Source organism: Talpa occidentalis, unplaced genomic scaffold (assembly GCF_014898055.3).
Source record: "Talpa occidentalis isolate TD23 unplaced genomic scaffold, MPIMG_talOcc4v2.1 talOcc4.5, whole genome shotgun sequence".
Lineage (NCBI taxonomy): Eukaryota > Metazoa > Chordata > Mammalia > Eulipotyphla > Talpidae > Talpa > Talpa occidentalis.
In genome coordinates this window covers 8,126,713-8,150,303 of record NW_023604861.1, presented here as the reverse complement: position 1 = coordinate 8,150,303, position 23,591 = coordinate 8,126,713, and the positions used below count along the sequence as shown (strand labels likewise).

The following is a 23,591-nucleotide window of genomic DNA, read 5'->3' as shown; positions in this document are numbered from 1 at the left end:
TGCTTTAAAAAGATCCTAAAAGGCAGCTTTTCATTAACTTCCACAGGTATGAACCCAATTAACCAAAATAAAGTTTTTTTAAGTACCCAAAGTAATGTATTTAAGATCGTTAAAAGAATCCCCAAACTATGGGAATTTATCTGAACAACCCCAATGCGGAGAAAACAGCTAAAAAGTCATGTCCCACGTGGATTTCACCCCACCCGACACCGCCGCATGTCCAGGTACGAGGACGCACAGGCTCTCTGGCAGCAGCAGGCCTCAGAAGTGAGCTGCGGGGCAGAGAGATCCGAGGCCAGAATCCCTGGGAGCCACAGAACCTGAGACGGTGTGATCTGGCCACCCTCTGACAGCAGAGCTCATGCCAGGCGGCCGGGGGCGCAGGTGGCTCCCTACTGTGGCAGGCCTCACACACAGGGCTCAGAAAAGGCCCTGGTGGTAGGGGACGCACCTTGTTCCTCTCCAAATCCGAAGGCTGAAGAGCTCCGTTCTCGAGATTCTTTGGATCTTTCTCCCGGATGGTGAAAATCCAGTCCCCAGAGTCACTGCCTCCGGAGGCCTGGCCATCTGTGTCTGTCTCCCTGAACACAGAAATGTGGGTGACTGTTGTGAGGGGGGCCGAGACTTCAGGGGGACCCACCAGCAGCCTCTGAATCTCCCCTCTCCAACCCCATCCAGGCACTGACACCTGCAGGCCACCCTAGCAGGCTCTGTCCATCTCCCCAAACCCTGCCCCTGCCAGCTTCAGCTTCCTGCACCCACCAAGCGCCCCTTCCCATCCTTCTGCCTCAGAGGACATTGGAACGGGCTCCCGCCCTTCACTCCCACCACCTCCAGGGGAATGAGAACAATCCTGCAGAATGATCTCCATCCCCCAGAGGCCCGCTGCTCCGGGACAGCCACCTGTCCCCACCGCCCAACATGTCAAAGGAGACCCTTCAGCTCCCTCCCAGCTCCAGCCGTATCTCCTGAGTGCATCACACACTCGTGTTCCATTTCACAACTCGCACTCCCTCCGCTTCCCCAGCTGCTGTGGGGAACCCCAGGCCCTGCAACAGGGCATCACTGGTCTGGCAGATCGTGGCAGAGCCCTCAGCTGACCCCGCCCCTCCACCCAGATTTGACTCCAGGGCTCACGCTGCACCGGGGCATCCCTCTCCCTGCTGTCTCCAGGACTTGGTCTTCGGCCCCATCTCACTGCAGAGAAGCTCAAAGTCTGACATCTTTCATTCTCGTGGCGCCAACGACCCTTACAGAGTGGTGGCTCTAATGTGTGTGGTACTCCTGGAAATGGTGCCTGAACGCCCAACCTCGATGCCACTCACAATGGACACCTGCTGTCCCCTGTCAAGCTGAGCTTCCTGTACCTTGGCCGCCCCAGACCAGCTGCTCCTCCCGTATCATCCCCACGGCAGCTGCCACACTGCTGAAGCCGGGCTGTGCCCGCCCCTCTACCCAAATGCACAGCCCCATTTGACCTCCCTGAGCATCTTCCATCCCCAAGGCTGTCCCCCCTCAGAACTCTAAGTAACTTCCCGTCAGGGGTTCCCACTCTTGGCTTTACAATGGAATTGCCTGGGGACCTTAAAACAACACTCTGGGTCTCGTGCCCAGGAATTCTGATCCAGCTGCCCTGGCGTGTGGACCTGGCTGTGAGCAGCTTGAATTCAAAGCCAACGGGGGAAGAGACATGGTAACACCTGTGGGAACCTCCATCACAGATGCTTCCGTGCCGGCTGCCTCTCCTCTCCTGTCAGTCAGCGGTCCGGCTCCCTGGCCCCGGGTACACACAAGGCTGCTGGACCTCACACGTCTCTGTCACAAGCAGGACTCCCCAAGCTTAACCTAACACCACTTTTTATGAGCACCTCCTGGTGCACGGCTTGTCCAGTGCCAAGCAGCCAAGCAGAACCAACCAAGAGTCACGAAACCATACAGGAAAATCTTTTTAAAAGCACATTTAAGTTAGTAGTTTCAACAGATCGGTATTTTAAGAGCAGGAAGTACAAGAGGAGAAACAGAAACCAGGTCAAGGTCTTTATGCACAGTCCTGTCATACCATTTAACTTGGAGAAACGCCGTTGCTAGAAGATACCCCAACAGTCCCTTGCAGGAAGCACCTTCACATGCACTCACACCTGCAAGCATGCACACTCACACCCTTGTGCACATACACACCCCCACGTGTGTGCCCCAAAGTCTCGGGGGTAGCCTTACGTGTCTGAGTCCTCAGAGCTGGAGTCCTCGTGGCTCTGCTCGGCCTTCCACCTCTTATACCTGTCGATGAGCTCTGTCAGGTAGGATGTCTTCTTGGCATTGCGTATTATAAACTTGTGCTTCAGCAGCTCCTTAGCTGTGGGTCTCTGAGAACAAAGCAGCCAGACAGAACGATGAGTGTGAGATGCAGGTCCCAACCCCGAGGCAACCCCAGGGACATCCACCTCAAACCCTCAGCCAGCCATACCGACCGGGGAAGGTCGAGGTCTCCCCTCCACGTCCCCTGAAACTGACTCCTTGGGCACCTGTGGGTGGCAGCGAGCACCTGGCAGGGGCAGGTGTCCAAGGAGAGCAAGAAAATGTCCCTGGAAAGACTGCTCACGCAGCAGACGTGGCAGAGAATCCCTAGAACTCACTGGAGACCAGCAGATGCTGCCTCACTGCTAAATACACGTTACTACGCTGATGGCAGGAGAGGAAACATGTTTGTCCTGTGTTGTCTTGCTAACTTTCTACATAAATGTCTGGTCCCACTCAAAAAATAGTGAGATAAATGTTAGTCTGGATTTGCCCAGAAGAAGCCAGAAAGGAGCCTGGAGAGGCCCTCCCCTCGGCGGCCCAGTCCCTGCCTTCTCTCCTGCAGCCGCTTCCCCAGTTTAGCAGCGCGGATTCCCCGCCCCACCCTGCTTCCTGTGAGCGGGCGAGGACGTCACCTAAGCCGGGGCTCGGCGCGGCCATAGCCACGCGGCAGGTTCTGAACCTGGCCCCAGCAGACGGCAAACCCAGCTAGAGGGAGCGCGAACAAGCGTGTCCAACTGGAGCTGACGGCAGGAGCGTCACACAGGCTGGGCCGGGCTGGGCTGGGCGCCCTCCCAATGATGAAAGCTCTGTTCAAGGGTCAGGCCCATCTCTCAAAGTCAAGCCTGTGAAACCCTGGGTCAGCTCGGGGGCTCCTCACTCCCTGTGCACTTAACTGTGAACCCTGAGACCTCAGAGGTGACCCGGCCCAGCTTCTTCTTCTCCTGCTCAGAGAGTCTGAGGTCAAGGTGGGGGCGCAGGTGGGTGTCCCGGGCCGGGGCAGTGTTCACCATCTCAGCAGGACCCAATACCAGAACCAAGTCCGAGTGGGGGGAAGCACTCACCCACAGGTGCACCCTGGACAGACAACCTCCCGATGGACGGACATGTGGGACAACAGCCCCAGATGCCTGGTGGGCTAACGTGATGCCAGCAGAGCCACAGGGGTACCCCTAGAGGTTCTGAGAAAATGTTGCATCCCCCACTTAACCAGAACGGGCATCATTTAGAAAACCATTTTAAAATCACGCATTTTTAGATAAAAGTTCATAAAAATGGAGAGGCTTTGCCTTCAGCTAACCTGGCTGGAAAAGTCAAAACAACCAGGACACAGGGCGCCAGCTCAACACAAGGTGAATTTCAAACATCTCCGTGCAGAGAGATTACGCCAAAGCTTTGTCGTCACAACCGGGGGAGCCCTGCCAGTCGTTAGAAGGGGCGGTGCGGGAAGGTGGTGGCGCCTTTGTATTATATTTGTCTATTCTTTCCCAACACTTGCCAGGAAGGAACTGAAAACATTTACAGGCATACTTAGCTGTGATTTTTCAGGCCAGACTTTGCGATTACTAAAAACAGCTTCACCGTCTACAACCTGACCCCCCACTATAAATACTGAACACTTATGTTCCCACATACAATACTAAGGAGAGTAGTTTTCAAGCTCAAAAAGATACGAGACACTAAGAAAGCTGAAAGAAAATAAATAGGTCTTTACTTAAAAGACGAAAGGACAATGCAAAGAAGTTTGACATTCAGAGAAATTAGCAACACCCATTTAAAAGAAAAAGAGAAAGCACCGAGGTCATGAAGACAGCTGGTAAACTCGAAACTGGTGAAACTCACAAAGCTGGGCTCCTTGTTCAAACAGGCCTCCACAAACTCCTTGAGGGGCTTGCTGTAGTTCCCTTCCAGCGTCGGGGGGTTGTTCTTTGGAATGAGGAATAAAACCTTCATGGGATGCAGCTCCGAATGGGGTGGCTCCCCTCTGGCGAGCTCTATGGCCGTTATGCCCAGGGACCAGATGTCTGCCTGCAACAACAAAGCGTCTTTAGAGAGCCAAGCCAAAGGACCCCCAGGGAGAGAGAATCCTCACGGTGCCCCGAAGGTTTTGGCAAAGACTGAAAATTAACAACCTACACCTTGGGTTTAACTTCCAACACACAGGAGAACGTTCACTAGACGAATCATCTAGCTCTATACTGAGGGCGGCTCCCAAGGCCGCCTGTCCCACATGTTGCTGTGGGCAGAAGGTGTCCCATGCTGCTAAGCAGCTGAGTCGGCAGAGGGGTGACGAGAGGGAGCAGGGGGCCGGCAGGAGGCAAAGGCACCCGTCCCCATGCTCGGCAGCAGGCACCTGGCACAGAGAGCGGCAGCTCTCCCACCGACACTCACGGGCCGCCTGCCCTGTCTCGTCCCGTCTGTGACACGGAGCTGTGTCAAGCGCCTTCATGTGCCAGAACTTTCTCACGGAAACGTTCAAACACACACAGCTTAGAGTGGAGGCTTTAATGGGCTGCACCCCCACGGACCCATCGCACAGATTCAACAGTTACTCTTGTGGAGTTCTCCCGCCCCCTCCTGCCACAGGGCTCAACAAGGCCCTGAACCGCCCGTGCCACCTGACTCCTCTGGCTCCACAACCTCCCCACACGCCACTCCTCCTCCTGGGGACCCCAGCACCACCAAACATACACTGTTGAAGCTGGAAACCCCCACAACTGTGTCCTGGACAGATGAAAGGTAAAATGAACAAAGGACGCTGCTTTTAACCAAAGTCCCGCCCGACCCCATGACCTACTCCGAGGTACCAGCTTAGAGGCTCTGAAAGGCGCCCCCGGCCCCGCGTGCGTGCGGCAACCCTTACCTTTGAGTCGTAGGCCGACTGCTTGATGACTTCGGGCGCCATCCAGAAAGGGGTGCCCACGAAGGTGTTCCTTTTGATCTGGGTATCCGTCAGTTGGCCTGCCACTCCGAAGTCGGCCAGCTTCACCTCCCCATGCTCGGAGAGCAGAACGTTGGCAGCTGCGAACAGAACCGGAGGGGGCCGCGGGGATGCTGGGCTCAGCTGTGCTGTCCATGCTCCCAGAGACAGCACACCCCCAGGCCTGTGGACGTTGCTCCACAATGCCTGCACCACCCCCGCCCCCCACCCAGAGAGCAGGAATTCCGCTCCTCAGCACATTCCTCCCCACCTAAGGGTCTTTCTGGGGAGTAAATCAAGGTGCTCTCTTACCTTTAATATCTCTGTGAATTTTCTTCTCCGAATGCAAATAATCCAGTCCTTTCAGTATCTCTCTTAATATAGTCGCAATCTGAGTTTCATCTAAGGGGCCAGGTTCTAACTAACGAGAAACAAAGAAAACGTTGCCGTTACTTCAGTGCGCTCAAGAAAGCTGAGCTGATGAAACAGTCGACAGCGATGTCAAATCAAATGGACAAGAATTAAAATAGAAAATTTACTTCACTCCAAAGAACACATGTTGCCCGAACAATGGAGACCTACTTAAAGGGCCCTTAAAAAATAAAAAACAAAGGGGCCTCCCTGGTGGCACAGGTGGTTAAGCACAAGCGCTGTGAAGCTGTCCACAGCCTCTACAGTGCGGGTTTCATCCCGGCCGGCTGGCGAGGGTCCCACATGGCGCGCAGACCTCTCCTGTCTCGCCCGCTGCTCCCCTCAGTGGTGTTATTTGTCAGTCTGCCTGTTCTGCTCCCTGCTCTGTCTCTGGTGAGCCTCTCACCCTCCCACGCATCTGGCCTGTACCCTGGTTCTTGTATAAGTAAATAAATAAAAAAAAATAAAAAATAAAAATAAAAAAATAAAAATAAAAATAAAAAAAATAAAAAATAAAAAACAAAGCACCAGAGAAATGATTTTGCTGGGTGAAGCAGAGCTGGCTAAGGGTCTCCGAGGGGCTGACGAGCAAGCCCTCAGGTAGCCCCACATGCCTGCAGCCGGGCCCAGGAGGGTTTCAGGCAGGAAAACCAATGCCCAGCAAGCCCAGCGCCAGCCAGGCAGGACAGGGCCACCAGGTCCTGTGAGACACACGTGTGGTTACGGAAACACAAGGAGCCACAGAGAGAGGCTGGGAGCCAAGAGCTTCCTGGGGCCGCTCTGGCAGAACTGCTACAATCAGAATCCTGAAAGCTGGGGGTGGGGAGGTGGGGAGTTGACAGAGCTCAATTCCTGATGGCCCAGAAGCTTTTTTGTTATATAATACAGAAAGCGTGTGTTATATAATAAAGATGCTAGCATTGTATCCTCCCAAATGAGATAGTAATTGCCTCTACCAACTTTGATTCTGAGAAATGCAGAGCAGTTACTCCTGACTTCCTAATCTTCTTAACTGTACAACGTGGTAAGGAGAAACATCAATACAGACTCCCTACTTTAAAAGAATTAGGCTCTGGAGCTCGATTCAAGCCCACATTCACTTGCAGGACAGGGAATCCAGTCACAACTAATAATCACATAAATCACTTCAGCAGAAACAACGCCGCGCTCCCTGAAGGACATTCCCTAAAGGACTTGTAAGGGATCCACCAGGGAGAGGGTGAAACACTGATAAATCAGACTGATTTTTCACCTGAACAGCGATCCCAGGTATTAATTATGTTTCCAGTCTGACAGTGAAAGCCACTGCAGCCCCAGGTCACACACTTCAGGGAAGAGCAAGGCAGACCCCGCGCCCCAGATGCCCACCAAGGACCTTTGAAAAGATGAGTGTGTTTTAAGCCGGGGTGGGGGGGGGTGTGTGGAACACAGGCACCCCAGGGGAGAGTCCCCACCTTATGCGACCCTCAGGCAGAGGGGCCTGCTTGGGGCTCCAGGCTCAGCTGGATGGTGGCAGAGCAGTTGTTTACTGGGGTCCACGTGGGTACAGCCAACACCCCCCCAACACACACACACACACACACACACACACACACACACACTTCCTGAGGGCTGGGCTCCTCCCAGTGCTACAGGAGAGTGTACAAAGGGGCCGGGTGGGCAGGGAGCCAGGGGTCTCCCCCTCACATGCTGGCCTCGGGGCTTCAGGCTTGTCTGCTTCTCACACCCAGGACACAGGTGTAAGCAGGGGCTGCCCACGGTGCAGGACATGCAGAGAAAGCCAGAGGACTGCTTGGTCAGCTAACTTGCCAGGAATTAGCCCAAATTCCAATGAAGACACTGTCCCAACATCACCTCAGACTCAGGCTCTGCAGAAGCCAGATTTTCCCGTTACCTGACCAACGGCCTCATTTCCAAGGAACACAGACTCAACTAATGCTCCAAAGAACATCCAGGACGCCTGCCTTGCCCGCCTCTTCCACGTCTACCTTTGAGTGTTTCTGGGCTAGGAATTTCAAGGTTCAAAATGAGGAAAACACGCTTTTCCCACCACGTGGGGGAGGAGAGAGAGGCTGGCCTATCTCGCTCCCACCACCAGGACGCAAGGATCCAGCCCCCAAAACCTTATCACAGAGCACAGGCTCCAGCAAGGCTTCGCCAAGCGGATAATCAGCGATAGCTGGCCAGGCCGCGCTTAGTCACCGCCTCCCTTCTATTATCGAGTCTGGGAAGAAACAGCGGGGCGGCCTGGTGTCATCCGCAAGGGGAGATAAGAGAGAGCAGAGGAAACTCACTCCATGTCTCCCCTGGATAATTAAGAGCAGCAGCTGGTTAAGAAATGTATGGCTGCGTCCTCTCAAATCCGGCTTAAACGCCGCCCACCAGGGATTCACAGGCCATGGAAGGGACCGCGCGGGAAGGAAAGGAAGGTCTTTCACGCCGGGGCCTTGCGGGTGTCAAAATTCCCTGTAAAAGCTAAAAGGGCGTCCGCTGTTCCTCGCAGGAGCCGAGCGCGCTCTCTGGGTCACACGCAAGCTTTCCCCACAGCCACCCCTTGTGAGCAGTGCGAGAAGGGGGCCTTCTGGCTTAGAGGACTGTGGCGTCGTCCAATAATCTTCCTAAAATAAATTCAGAGCGCACCTCATCTCAGGGTGCCTTCTGGCCCTACTCCCCCAAATCCACTCCTCTGCCTTCCTCTGTACTGGGGAGGCTCAGCCGGGTCCACCGCCACCATCTGGAGGCCGCAGCCGCCGGCCCCTGAAGCAGCTCGCCTGGTGGAGATGGCAGCTCGCGCCCACGGAACGTGAGCAGGGACACAGCTTCCTGGCAGGTGAGGACAATGACTGAAAAGATGGGAGGCTGGGGCGACAGGCAGAGCAGGCAGCCGCCTCCAGTGCTAGGCCCAGGTGACCCTGTGGGCCACAGAGCACCGGCCCCACAAACAGGACAAAGTGCATTCCTGCAGGACAAAGTGGCCTCAGGTGCAGACACACCTGGGACCACCGCAGTGGCAGCTTCACCTCGATGTTCAAGAAAATGTGGCCCCGCCTTAAAAACCACGTTGTAGATTCATTTGGAAGCTTGTCAGATGTTCTGCCTGAGTCCAGGACTGCTAAGCCTGGTTGGTCCTTATCACATTCCACAGTGGTCCCTGAGACTCTCTGGCAACCCTCAATGAGACCTTCCAGTTGGATAAACTACTTAAGTCCCAGGCCCTGCGCTGCAAACGCTAACTCCCCAGGGCCAGAAAGCACCTGATGCATAGCAGACAGCATGAGCCAGCATCCTCTGCATGAGGTGTGAATCCACCCAAAGTTTATCGCATTCAAGTAAGTCTGCACGCATGCTACCTTAGCATTCTTGAGTTTGGCACCCCCAAAAGGTAGACCTGGAGAAATTACAGGTGTTCAAACTGTATTCCAGAGAACCCAGTGTCTCCTCAGAGTGGCCTTGGGGGTCCTGCATGCAATTTCATTTCAATGTATTCATTAATTTTCTTTCAAACTAAAAAAAAAAAAAAAAAAAAAAGGTGCACGTTGAATATAAAATATGCCTATTTTACACTAATTTTTGTGGCTGTGAACAACCAAGTTATCTATTCTTCATACTAAATCTCATGGGTTACAGCACCAACTGCAGTTAGAGGTATCCTTTGCATTATTTAACTTTATATATTTTAATAAGTTAATATGGCCAATGTTACTTCATACATAACCCATATGAAAAGAATTCTTGAGCTATTTCACATACTTTTCTTCTTGGTATTAAGACTTTAAAACCTGGTGTGCCGTCTATGCATGGCAAATACTTGATCTGTATTTAGATTTCATAAAATTAAAACAGATCAACATACTTGAAAGACTAAATTGACATAACCAAACTGTTGCAAACCAACCTAAAATTTTTGCTAACTGAATCACACAGGTTAATTTTTTAATACATGAGACACATGTAAGTTAAGTGAAATTAAATAAAATTGACAATTGCTTCCACTCTCCCTGTCCACAAATGGCTTAAGCCCAGCTCTGATTTATTTTTGTTGCAACTGTGATTTCTTTTTTGAGAGCAGACTGGTTTATGACATAAGACATTATAATTTGTAAGTTTAAGCTCATTATAATTTGCTAGCTGTATATCCCACAATGTGATCACCCCCAAAATTCTAGTTTCTATCTATCCCCTTATAATTGACCACCTTTACCCATTTCACTGGTCAGCCCCCAGCCCCTCAATTGCATTTTTTGGAAGTCAAAAAGGAAACATCCCCAGCAAAGAGAAGTGGGGGCTGCCAGGACACTCCCCCTCCCAAGTGTCGGGTGTCCAGCCAGCTACGGGATGCCTGCGCCCAGAAGGCAGAGCTAGAAGGGCGTCCATGCCGCTGTGTCTCGGTCATTCACAAAAAGCAAATCTGGGCTAATTCCAAAATTGAAGGATTAAAACTTTCCTGTCGTGTCCCTCATTCTGTCTGATTTTCATGGGGCCCCAGATTTTTTTCATGTTATGAAACAGAAAGTCCAGAATTCCGATCAGATTTAGATCCCTAATCCTGGGACACAGTCACACCTCTCTGAGGCCACCTTGCATGTGTAAAGTGTGTGTGTGTGTGTGTGTGTGTGTGTGTGTGGTGGGGGGGGTGACAGACTCTCAGGTATCTCCAGATCAGACTCTAAGTACTGCAGGTGCCTCAGGAGGGCTTGGCAGTGAGGGCATGAGAAAGGACGGGACACCAGGCAGTTCGCCAGCTACATCCTGTACAACACTGCCCTCCCAGGTGGACATCCAGGCATCCTACCTCTGTCCACACCCCACCTGCAGCCTACCGCCACGTGAGCTCAATTTCAGGTGAGGGACAGTGGCCACCTTCCCATCCCATCGAAGGTGTCCTCTGACTCAGTGGGAAGAATCTCACAGCCTTCGTAGAAGACGTGACCCCACAGGGTAGGGTGAAACGGCATGAGCTCTATGATCAGGAACGGGGCAGGGCACGGGGTAGAGAGCGCGCTGCTATCACCGAGAAGACTGAAAGCTTGGAGAATTCTCATTTCTCTTACAGACCAAATATTTGATCCATAAATTCACAGGTTGGAATCCTAACGCTCAAGAGGATGGTGTCAGGACGTGGAGCCTTTAGGAAGCAACTGAGTCCTGAGGGCTGGAGGTCCAGCGAGCAGAGGTTGGAAAGTGTGCTGGGTCCTCGGCTTTCCCTCACACAAGGAAACAAGTCCACCATCTACCAACAGGAACCTCACCAGACCCGCCAGCAACTTGACCTTGGACTTCCCAGCTCCCAGAACTGTGAGAATCAATGTCTGTGGCGGAAGTCACCCGCCTATGCTATTTTGTTACAGCAGCTCCAGGGGACGAAGACAATTACTGAGTGTGTGGAGAGAGATGTGAATCTAGAGAGAAGAAAGTGAAGAAATGAGCATGGTGAGATGTCGGGGAGGGCTCACTCCCTGAACAAGACACCCCAACCTTTTCCCTCCAGCCGGGGGCTGTCACATATGGACCTGTTAGCTACACCCACAGTGAATTTTAGCTTAACAGGGAGACAGTCCATAGAGCCAGGTAGAATTTTCCAAGGAAATGCCCCGAGTCTGTGTTATTCAGCAACATGGTATTGAATTTTCATGTGACAACACCTTGATTTTTAAAATCTTTTATAAACATGTGATAGACACTGAAAATCATCTCAATAGCCTCCAACACTCAAAAAGAATACTTGGATCCCATTATTTAAGCTTGCCCTTTCCTGGATGGCTGGGGGAAGCCAGCAGTGTGGGGTCAGGGGAGGTCACAGGCTTTGCAGCTGCTAGAGAATAGGTCCAAGGTCCAGCAGGCCCGGACACCTCACTGCTGGGTGGTCTCCACATGCGCAGGGGCTAAACGAGGGGGTCAGTGATTCCCAAGCCGGGTCGGCGGGTTCTCGCCCAGGAGCTACTGATGCGGAGGCGGCTTGCTGGCACTCACACTGTATGGTTTTTTGTTTGTTTGTTGTTGTTTTTTTTTTAAGTGGTGAGTTCTAAACTTCTTTCCAAGTGTAATGTCTAAAAATTCAGAGTCCCACAGACAGCGATCAGCAAATAAATCACATTGCCGTGGCAGTAAGAAAGAACAAACTAAGGTATTCAGAGACGAGCGCTGCGGCTCTGAGGGACCCGCGGCCAGAGAGGACGGCTCCCGCGAACAACTTTATGCCACAAGTGAAATTCACTTAGGATAACAGTAAATCTAATTTCACAAAATGAGACCATTTTCTACACTCCTGTGGTATTTCCCAAAAGGAAAAAAAAAAATTAGATGCTTGTAATGTGTATACTTATGGGAAGGAAGCTAATCTAGTCAGAAAGCGTATCCAGCTGTTCTGCTGCTGCTTCATTTTAATAGAATTGTTTATACCACATTAATTTTTTTTTCCTGGGCATTTCCTTTTTGAACACCAATCTGACCCACTGCTTTTACAGCTTATGACATAAAGACATTTTTTTTTTTAAGTGGGCACCCACAGCCTTTCAGAGATACGTGCAGACTTAGCAGCCTACCTTCCAGAACACCCGCCACCTCTTCCGTCACTGCGAGCAAGTCTCAGTGACCAGCACCTGTGTTGACACAACCCCTGCACGTGGCCTCTTCCACTCCGGCTGCCAGGGCAGTGGAAGTGCCGGCCCTACATCCTGACAACTCCCCACAAGCAGGACCCCCTGACCATGAAGATGGAGGGCGGGCCCGTCTGGGAAATCACCTCCCACCTGGAGTCCAGGCCGTAGGCTGGGCAGGAAAGTGCCGATTCGGCTGAGCTCACAGATGACAGCGGCCACCCCATCCTGGCTCCCAGGCCCTGGCTATGGGCCTTCCTCAGAGAGGCTGCCCCGCTGCAGGGCCTGACTGCTGCCCGTGACCCCAACTACACTCACATCCCTCACCTGTCTCTGGGAGCCGCCATCAAAATCTGAAGTTTAAAAAGTCTAACTGTAAATGGAAATACTGTAAATATATTTTACAAGCTGAGTGACCATGGGAAATATATACAATGACGGGACAACAGCTTAACAAAGCCAGCTGGGGAGAACAGGCTGAGCGCTCCCAGGTCAGATGGTGACGGACTCGCTGGTCTCCATGGAACAACAAAGGTGTTCTCAGCAGCAGACCTGCAGTTCTCAACACTCCGGCAAGCCGAAATACTCTTTACAAGGGAGAGCTCAGCCCCTTTTTCATGCAACTTAAGAGGAAAGAGAAACGGATAAACACAGAATTATCTTTAACACCAAAACTGACTGAGAAGAGCTTTGGTGCAGGGCAGGCATGCAAAGTAATACTTACCAGGTCCAGTGCAGAGCCGCCACCAAGATATTCCATTATTATCCATAATTTAGTATCCTGCAAAAAGAAAAGGAAAATTATATTCAAAGCAAACAAAACCAGAAAAAAAATTCCTCTTTTAATAATCCAAGGGTGGTTTTCATATTATTTTGAAACTAGATTTTGAAAGTACGTGTCAGCAGGAAAGTGCATCTGGATTGTTCTGCACAGGAAACCACGCCGTGTTGGCGGCCTGGCCAAGGTCCCTGCATCAAAGCGCTTGGGCTCCAGATCTACTCAACCAGCACCTCTAACAGGGCCCAGGGGACCTTGGGAACCAGTGTCCCAGCCTAGGCCAGCAGCGGCCATACACAGCCTGTCCTGGGCCTGGTCAGCGGAGGTGCCTGCAGCCACAGGGACAGGTCAGTAGCCATCCTGGGGCCACAGCTGTGAGGGTCACCATTCCACCCACCCCTCTGAGCAGAGGGCGGGCAATGACGCTCCAGACACCCCAAAGGCCTCCGCACTCTCTTCAGAGGGTTTCCAGAAAAATGAGTCCAGCTAAAGCCTTGTGTCTGTGTCTGCTCAGTCCCACCTCACAAACCGCATTCGGTGCCCTTGTGACAACCTCTCCCGTCTCTTATGAGGCCACTCAGCACCTCTGACTTCCAGAGTTCACTTTTTAAATACATTCCTTACGGAAAGCTGGCCAGCAAGCCCACGCTGCCCAGGCCGATGCCCACACGGAGTGCAGGGCCACAGCAGGGGACTGGCCAGGCCAGACTCCTGACAGCCTGATGGACCGGAAGTTACTTCCTCTCAAAGTAACCCTTCAGTAACGCAGTGGTGGGTCACTAGCAAAGGGTGGGGGAACCATTGGTAACGGAGGTGGCTGGCAATGGACAGTGACCCAGTGGCAGATAATCATCGACAATATAACCAATGCCGTCTGGAGCCCAAAGCCACGCCCGCTGGGAAACACAGAATTACGTATTTAACTGGTAAGCTGGGGGTGCCGACAGGCCTGTCCTGATTCTCAGCAGAGCCAGTCTGGGGATTGCCCTGAAACGTCACCTGAAGACTGGCACTGATTCGCAGGGAGACACCTGAGGCCCAGATTCCTCTCATCCATAGCGAGATGGTAATAATCTCTGGGCTTCTACAACTCACAGGTCAATTGCCTATAAAATGGGATAATGAACGTGAAAGCACTCTGCGAAGTTCCGCTGGAGGCACCAACACAAGCAGCAGGCAATGAGCTTCATCAGCATCATCACCCAGACATGCCTTAGAATCACATGGTAAAGCCCAATAGCCCAATTAACAGGTGAAACAGCACTACCCTGCATGGGGGTTTCTGAGCAAAATAAACTCTGCACAAGACCCCGCAAGCCTGAGGGGAGGCTGCCGAGGCAGGTGAGGGCACACAGGTCAAACAACAGTAAGCTGTTTCCATTCTTCTGCTATCAGTGAAGAACCTCACACGCGTGCCTTTCAGGGAGCTGCTGGAGCAAAGCAGTGGGCACGAGCAGGCAAAGTGCTGCCTGGCACAGAGCGAGTCTATTGAGAGACTCCTGCATAGACCACAGGTGAGCAACGAGGTTCACTTTCCAGAGCAAAGGGTCCCTTGTATATATGGCTTTCTGATGCAATTACTTTGGAGTGGGGTCGGTGTTCTGTAAATGACTAATAATTCCTCCATCCTAAATTCTTCTGCTCTAAGCTTCTGTCAAGGTAAGCGCTGCATCACCTCTGTACCGCCTGCAGGTCTCCATCCTATTACCCAAGAGGCTCGACAAGGCAGAAGATTTTATTAAAGCAACTTGGGGTCATAGACTTTCGTGCAAATGTAGTTTTTATAAACCCCAGAAATGTGACTGCAAATCTGAGGCTTCCAGAAGGGGAAGGCCAGGAAAGGGGAGCAATGTTGGGAGGGGTTCCAAGGGATTGTGGGTGTCTCTGTGGTAACAGACATCTCAGGGTGTGTAATTTTACCCCTAAATCATACATAGTGTTATAAAAGCAATGTTACCACAACTACAAAACACACACACACAAACGGTTTTTAAAGCAAAGATGCCTTTCTGCTACGAGGGTGTGCATGAGCACAGGTGTGCAGCCTGCCTCGCTCCAGCTCTGTGGCCCTCAGCAGTGCCGCGGGCACGTTCAGCCTCAGTTTCCCTCTGTGCACCGGGTCAGCGGGCATGCCAGGCAGTCGGTGCCATGAACTTTGGCTGCTATGACTACAGTCTCTGCAGAGTGTCGTCCCCCGTTTGCAGCTGGGCCCACTGAGAAGCATGATGATTTGCAAATTCAGCAACACAAAGAACATTATGACAGGGAAAATCCTCAAACAGCAAATGGAAAAAAACCACAGCATCTTTTAAGATAGTAAATGTTAAAATCTAGAATGAAAAAGACAATGCCTTTGTAAAGTATGAATTAAAATGTTCTCTAGAAAGAACAAGAACTACAAGCAGAAAAGGATGAAGATAGATCAATGAGTCTCCCCCCAAAAAAAAAATTAAAGGAAGGGGGAGATGAGAAGAGAGGGGGAAAGAAATCAAAAGATTTACCAGTTCTGAGAGAAGAGCATATTCTAGCAACTACTTTTTGTGTATTTTTTATTGAAGTAACAACCCAGTATATGGGAACCCAGGTTACAACCCAGTATATGATTTAGGGATATAGGTTCACATCTCTCCAATTGCTTGTGACTACACCCCCCCACACACACACACAAGCACCCATCAGCCCCTCCCAACTCTCCCCCATGCCACAGCCTCAGTGCTAATTTTCAGCCACTTCATTCATCTTTAGCCCATGCAGGTCTGCTCCAGATGCACAGTTAGGAGTTCACATTTTCAGGGGCTGCTTTGTTTTCATTTTCTGTTCCTTTGTTTTCCTGTATCCCATATGCAAGTGAAATCGGCATTTTCTTTCTCCTTATGACTTAATTTGCTTAGCATCACGCCCTCCGCTTTACTGATGTTGTCACAAACGGCAAGATCTCATGTTCTTCACAGCTCAGCAACACTCCACTGTGTACACGGACCGCGTCTCCCCCACCCACTCAGTCCTTGGGCACTAGGGTTGTTTCTGGAGCCTGGACACTGCTGCAGTGAAGACTGGAGTGCAGACACTCCCTCAGATCAGTGTTTTTTTCATTCTTCAGGTTGATACCAAGGAGGGGAGAAGAACAGCCGGGAACTTCAGGAGCCCTGCTCTGGAGGGCCCCCCCAGCCTCCGCTCTACATTCCAGGGGAGCGAGGCACCATGTGCTCCTTCTGAGGAGCATCTTGGAAAGTCCCTTCCTTCGGAAGCCTGTTGCCCTGAAGCTAAATTCCACCTACAACAATAAAAGCATGAAGAGGAACCCGCCACCCACGCGCTTGAAGCACGGTGTTTGTCTGGTTGGTGAAGCTGCAGGCCGCCTTACAATGCTCAGGGCGCCTCTGCAGTTTGTGCAAAATGCAGTGCAGTCTGCTCTCTGTCGGCGCACCCTCCTCGGACGTGTGTCCTCTCATGCCTGCATGTGTGTGCTTCAATGACCAAGTCCCCCGGGGGATGCAGAGAGCTCCTCTCTTGATTCGGCACAAATTTGGCACAAGCCAATAATAAATCTGTTAATGGAAAAAAGTTTCTATGCTAAAAGCTGGTTGAAACTCAGATGAATAAAATTCTCTTTAACATGCCCAGGGTGGTAAAGAGGAGGCTTTCTCTCTCCTCCCTTGCATCGATCTTCACTTCAGACCACCCATCAGTCTCCTGACCTGGAGTCAGGAGTAGGTCTGGGCCCTGACCTAGCACCAACCCCAACGACGTGCTCTTTCCTGCAGCGCCCGGGCTCTCTGCCACCCCCGTGAAGATCTCCGTGGTCAGGAAACAGCAAGTCAGAAACGTCACGAAATTCATTACGGAGGCTAAACCCTCGGCCCAAGAGATGAGAGGAGACACATCCGAGGATGGGCAGGCCGACAGCTGCATTTTGCAAAAAGTGCAGAGGCGCCCGGAGCACTGTAAGGCGACCTGCAGCTTCACCAACCAGACAAACACTGTGCTTCAGCGCGTGGGTGGCGGCTCCTCTTCATGCTTCTATTGTCGGAGGCGGAAGGTAGCTTCGGGGCAACAGACTTCCGAAGGATGGGGCTTTCCAAGATGCTCGCGAGCACTCTCCCTGTGCACTGGGGAAATGCTTCTATTTGAACTCTCTGCCTCTCTTCCTTCCGTCCGTTTGGCCACTTTGCTAACCTTGACCTTCCGCAGTTCTAGTCTAGAGTGAACCGTCTGATGCCCGCACACGCTCTCATTTACCTGAGGTCTCTTAATGAAGAGCTTCTGAAAACAGCTGCGCTACACTTGGATTAGACATGCAAACCCGGGGCAGCCCTGGGTGCCGAGGTCAGGCCCAGGCCTGGGTGGGCAGCCCTGGCTTTGCTTCTGCCTCGTGAGAAAGACTCTGGCGTGGGATATAAGACCACACGCGAGAGCCCGACTCCCACCCCGTGGCACCTGACTGCTCAGTCGGGCACCTGGAGAACCGCAGGCAGCCGCAGCCGTGACGACGTCCCACCACCACAGAGACGTGGTGAAAGGCCTGGTTCTCGTCATCGGACTCGGGAGCAGAGGTCTCTACCCGCACGCCTGAAGGGGACACTGTGCTACACAAGCTAGTGGTCTGGAAAGAGCTCCCCCCTCCCCCGGGAAGAGTCTTCTCATCAACTGTACACCCAGCGGTTCGTTACATAATCGACATTTACTATGTCACAAGTTTTTTTACCCCCTAGAAAAGGGCTCCTACACTCGGAAGTTTCGAAGAGGGAGTGAGGGCACAGTCCTCCCCAAGGACACCGCCGCGCGGAGCCGCGCCGACAGTGTGCACGTGCAGGCCCGCGCGGGGCCTCGGGAACTGCAAACAGCAGCACCTGACGCTACAGGTAACGGCTGCCAGAAAACAGAATTGAGCTGCTTTATGGGGAAGTAAAATATTTAGCCTCCTCGGAATTTTAATTCATTTCAACTTTCTGGCTAGAAAGACACGAGCTGGAGCGGCCACCCGCCTCCAGGGACTTTCTTCAATTACACTAGGACAGTGTGTTCGAGAGAGACAGGAATCCACAGTCCCCATGCGAGGAAACATTTCAAAGCACGTCTTTTATATTATCTTTGGCTGTGAGCCTGCGATGTTTTTCCCATGATCGATTGCGAAATAAAATGCATTCCCTTGTGATTTCAAAGCATGATCTGCTGGCGGGGATCTCTAGATCACCCCGAAGAAAAGTAAGTAGCTTTGCTTCCACCCAGGGTCCCCACAGCAGCCTGACCATACAGGCTCAGGGCATTGTTTCTGCTTTTCCCAGAAACATGGGGACAGACACTTGCGGACTAAAAACCACTCCCAGAGAACACAGATGTGCTTCTCCCCGTCCCAGAAGCCGCAGCTGCTCCTGGCCAATGCAGAAGGCAGCCGATGGCTTCCAAACGCCTCGGGAAGCCCAGCAGGGCGGCTGCCTCTGCGTGGGCGCCTGTGGGGGGAGACTCTGCTGTCCCACCCAGGAGCCTATTGGGCTGCGTGGCTGAGCAGATGAGGCCCATTAAGGCCGGGAACTGACAAGTCTGCTGTTGCAAGGACTGCAAGACCTTCTCTCTGCAAGGAAACCTGGAGTCAAGGATGACCTCTCAGCCTGGACCAGGCAACAAAAGCAGAAGAGAGAACTGTTCAAATCCTAACTTAAATCACGAGAATAAAGGCTTATGTTTATTGCTCAGAGAAAGGAAATTCTCGTGGAAGAAAGAGAAGTCACCTACACCTGCACTGCCAGACAGAAGGCACAGGGACAAAACCCCACCCTCCGCCCCCATCAAGGGAGGGGATGAGGCTGTGCTTCCCTCTGGGTGGGGATCCATAACTTGACCAATGTGGTGGCTGTTCTGGAACAATACTGTGCCCCCCCGCCCCCCCCCAAATAAAAACCCAACTCACAAACATCTGGGAAATCCTCAAGGAGGAGGTCTCAAGGGCTGTGCATCTGATCCTGTTTATTAAAATATGCAAGAACTTCCTCTGCTTTAAGTGGGACCCAGTCCAAGTCCATTTTCTTGTGAGTAGATTAAATGAAGCCAACAAATAGCAAAAAATAGAAATAAGCAGCATGGAAGTAAGACAGATGTGTGGAAGTATCTTTAAAATCAACTGCGTTTAAAACAGCCAGCCGAAAACCTAAGAAAACAGCCCAGAGAAATCACAAACGGATGCAGGATGCACAGGTCATCTGGTTTCCCAGCACCCGAGTCTCTGCCCCTCCAAGTTTCCACATCCTCAAAGTCCCACAAGGTTAGGCCCCGAGTTTCTATAAGCTACGGCATCGTCTGGAGCCTCCCAACTGCACTGGCAGACGGGCAAAGGCCTCTGGGAGCACGGGGAGCCCTCTCCTGCATGCTCTGCCCTCAGCACCCTTGCTCCCAGCAGTCTGGCGGCCCCTGGCTTCCCCCTCAGACTCTGCTCGAAAACCACCTCGCCTGCGGGGCTGTGCTCCGGGGACAGTTCATGGGCTCCCTTCTGGTCCCCATGAGGACCATCAACAAAATTCATAAAGCACATCATCCTTGCTTCCCGCTCCCACCAGGTGGATGATGCGGCAAGACACCTGGGACTTTCTGTCTTCTTAACTTCCCAGGCCACAAAACACAGTGGGGACCCCACAGAAATCCACACGGGAGAGGTAGAAGCCTCGCAGCACACACCTCCACTGCCACACCCCAGCCAAAGTGCAGAAGAGCTTTGAGGTGCAGGGAGAGCCCCAGCACACCACCAGGGCCTGCGGCCACAGCCCTAAGATTCCACAGAACCCCAAGCCCCTGGCCCTCACCCCGCCTGCCGGCTTGCCCGACTTTGGCGGACAGGAGAGCAGGCGGCATTCCCTGTCCCAGGAGAGGTGGGGACGGACATGTAGAGACCAGCTGGCACCGGGGTGGCCCGAGAACACCACAAACGTTTATTGTTATCACTGTCTTTATTGGTAGATTCTAATAATTATGAATATTCGATAAAAAAGCTGCTGTCACTGGGCAGGTTCAAGGACAGGGTGGAGCTGGGTGACTCTGCTCCCCCTAGCATCAGCTCCATCCTCAATCCCAAGAGCCATGCAGAGGGTGCTGGCCGAGTCCAGCCCTGCCTGGTGGGCAGCATGGCTCAGCAGCAGGCTGGAGCACTGAGCGGCGGGCATGGGGTGAAGGGCAGAGGGCCACCTCGCCACCGCCCCCCTCCCGGGATCAAGGGCCGCAGCACCCACGATCCCAGGCCCGGGAGCCACAGAGACGGCATGTGGCACAGGAGGATGGGCCAGGACCCCAAGGGCAGCGGCAGTGAGGGACAGCAGAGGCACCCCAGACAGCCCCTGGAGGAGAATGTTCTGGTAAGTCTGTCTCCAAGAAACCAGAGATCATTTCATGAGGGCCTGAAACAGGGTTCCCTTGAAAACAGCTTCAGAAAAGCCCCAATGTTCTCAGCCTGTTCCTGCTGACAAAGCACAAACGAATCTCAAAGCCCTGCTGCCTTTGCCCAAGGGGCCCTGCCCCTCCTGGGGGGCTTAAATCTGGCCTGACTTTATCCACAATCAGGCTGCAGTCCGCAGCCCTGGAGGGGCAGGGCAGCTGTAGTTCAGCCCCCACCCTTCAGTCCCTGACCTGGATCAAACCCACGCTTTCTAACCACCCTGCACAGGGGCGCTTCTGGGGCACCAAGGGCCAGCTCATCGGAGCACCGACGGCTTTGGGAAGCTGACGGTGAGGTTCTCAGGAACACTCCCATGGAGTGAGGTCCCCACACCTGCGTGAGTGGGTCTGAGGCCCGGGGGGGCCAGGACAGGCACTGGGGTTTGAACCTGGGCAGCAGGCAAACGCTCGCACTGGGTGAGCGTGGGAAGGAGGAGCAGGAAACGCGGGCTGACCAGCCGACCACGGGCAGCAGCCACGGTAAAGAGTGGAGGCCAGAGACTCGGGAAAGTTGTCCTGGTCCCCAGACCGGAGGGCAGGAGCCCCTCCAGCCTGCCCACGGCCACACTCCTCAGGGCCCCCACAGGGCCTAACCCAGAATGTTTATTAATACTAATATTCAAGGGTTCATGAAATGAAGAAATATCAAATCACACTGACCTGGGGCATGAGGAACCTTGGGAATAACCTTGAGGAGGATTCTGAGAAACACTGAAGGAAAGATTTCAGGGTGACATGGTATGAATCACAACGCCCTTGGGCCCCCACGATCCTCATCCCGGAGGCTTCACCTGCCGAGGCTGCTGCTCCTGTACCCGCGCTGACATCACTGTCTGCAGGAGCAGGACCTGCAGGGCCCTCCCGGCTCCTTTGCCCTCCACCCCACAGCATCTCTCTGAAACTATGTACTGAAACGGAAAAGGTTTTAAAACTCGAGCATGCTATTTCAGTAATTGCCTCTCATTTAATGCTTCATGGTCCTCTGTCAATTTATCCAGTTTTAGAAACAAACACTTTTAGGAATGCTTTTCAAGAGACAGCAACGCAGCAGGAGACGCGCAGAAAGCGAGCCTGCAGTGGGAACTTGGCGTCTCCAGACGCAGGTGCTTAGCCCGCTGACGTCACTTTCCCAGCAGTGCTGGCTGGAGAAGCCACTTCATGAGGGACCACCGGGGACTTGGCGGTAGGACTGAAGAGAACCATTAGAGAGAGAGAGCAGGGTCCCTGATGAAACACCTTGGGGAAACGCTGTGTATTAAACCTCCCTTTGAGACCCAACAGCGCTGAGAACACAGACACCTGCTGACCCCAACATGTCCACACTCACTTCATCAGCTCACACCTACCAGTGTCTTCATCAGCGAGAGCCCCTCAGAAACGGGACCTCAGCTCAGACTGACCTCCGGCGCCGTCCATCAGCTCACCAGCCTGAGACCCTCCATGGGACACATCCCTCCCACCCCATGGGGAAGGAGCCCATTTCTGTGCCTGAGAGAACAGCCTGCAACAGCGGCGGGGCAGGCCCAACTTAAATACAGCCTGAGGTTATTCACGGCAAAGGTGATCATTTAAGAGACCCACGAGCTGCTCATGTGTGTCTCATCACACATCTGGACCTTCAGAGCCGCACACCTCGGTGGCCTCGGGCCCACACTGTCCTTACCACACGTGGTAGGTAGAACAAATTTCCACATCAGAGCAGCCAACACACTCCTTCTAGAACCAATCTGGTCATTCAAGTTTCTGTTTAAACTCTGAAGTGAAAATACACGAGAGGAAGAGAAAGGAAAAAAAAAAAAAAAAAAAAAAAAAAAAAAGGGAAACCACAACAGACGGCCCCAACAGTATTTATATCACATTATTCACACCTCCCGGGTGTGGTTTGAAACTCCTGGGCCTCTAATTAACCAAAGTGATTAAAAACGGGTCAGTGTTCAGGACTGAAGCGGGGTTCATTTGCACAGGCCCACAGTCCCTGAGGAGGGGGGCTGGAGCCGAGGGACCGTCCCTCCCCAGCCCCCGCATGCCCAGGGAGTGGAGAGCCCTGGAGGGGGTCCTGGGGAGACCAGGAGAAGCAACCGGAGCCTGTCAACCTTTCGGTAGGTTTTTTTTTTGTTGTTTTTTTTTTTAATTTAGAGCAGAAAAAGTTACCAGAATAGTAAACTCCGAAAATGGGGAGTGTGTACAGAGCCGGCCTGTGTGATCAGACATGGCACAAACTGAACTTTGTCGCCCCTGAACCACATTCACGGACGGCCCCAATGAGGCCCAAAACTCCGGCGGGGGCGTCTGCCCCACCCAAGCGCTTGCTCCTCCCACTGGACACCTCCAGGACCAGCCCTGGGGGGAAGTCAGCTTCTCTAGGCCATCCTACCTCACCTTCCAAACTTTCAAGTTAACATTAACAGGGACATTTCCCTTCCAGCAGACTTTCCTCCCCAGGAGACAAGTTAAATTTTCTCATGTTTTCAACGGAAGCCATTAAAACATTTAAAACAGTAGGGCCTCCCCGGTGGCGCAGTGGTTGAGCGCTGGGTTGCGAAGCTGCCCGCAGCCTCTGTAGCGCTGGTTCGATCCCCGGCCACCGGCGAGGGTCCCACATGGTGCGCTGACCTCTCCTGCCGTGCCCGCTGCTCCCCTCAGCAGTGTACTTCATCGATCTGCCTGTTCTGTTCCCCGCTCTGTCTCTGGTGAATCCTCTCACCCTCCACATCTCTGGCTTGCACCCCAGGTCTTGTATGCATAAATTAAAAAAAAAAAATCTTAAAAAAATATTTATCCTCGGGCCTCCCCGGTGGCGCAGCGGTTGAGCGCTGGGTTGCGAAGCTGCTCTGGGGCGCAGGTTCAATCCCCGGCTGCTCCCCGGCCACCGGAGGAGGGTCCCACATGGCGCGCAGACCTCTCCTGCCGCCCGCTGCTCCCCTCAGCAGTGTACTTCGGTCCTTCTGCCTGCTCTGCTCCCCGCTCTGGCTCTGGTGAATTCTCTCACCCTCCCGCGCTCCTGACACTACCCAGTGCTTGCATAAATGAATGAATGAATGCTTTTAAAAAAGAAAAAGAAAACCATCTTTAAAAAAAAAAAAACATTTAATTGATGTGAAAATTCCTTGTATAAAATGCATTTAGAGGCTAGTATTGTGTTATTTTTAAAATAGATATGTATTCATAAAAA

General features: G+C 52.6%; 1 protein-coding gene across 2 annotated transcripts in view; it reads right to left on the bottom strand.

Moving 5' to 3' along the window:
• STK24 (serine/threonine kinase 24) overlaps nt 1-23,591 on the bottom strand; it is a 72,525-nt gene that overhangs the window by 7,390 nt on the left and 41,544 nt on the right. For both annotated transcript variants that reach the window (XM_037528766.2, XM_037528765.2), the window contains exons 3-8: nt 12,947-13,003; nt 5,528-5,636; nt 5,159-5,316; nt 4,138-4,323; nt 2,218-2,363; nt 452-581 (exon numbers count right to left, since the gene is read on the bottom strand). In XM_037528766.2, coding sequence (XP_037384663.1) covers nt 452-581; nt 2,218-2,363; nt 4,138-4,323; nt 5,159-5,316; nt 5,528-5,636; nt 12,947-13,003 — 786 coding nt within the window. The remainder of the gene's footprint in view (nt 1-451; nt 582-2,217; nt 2,364-4,137; nt 4,324-5,158; nt 5,317-5,527; nt 5,637-12,946; nt 13,004-23,591) is intronic.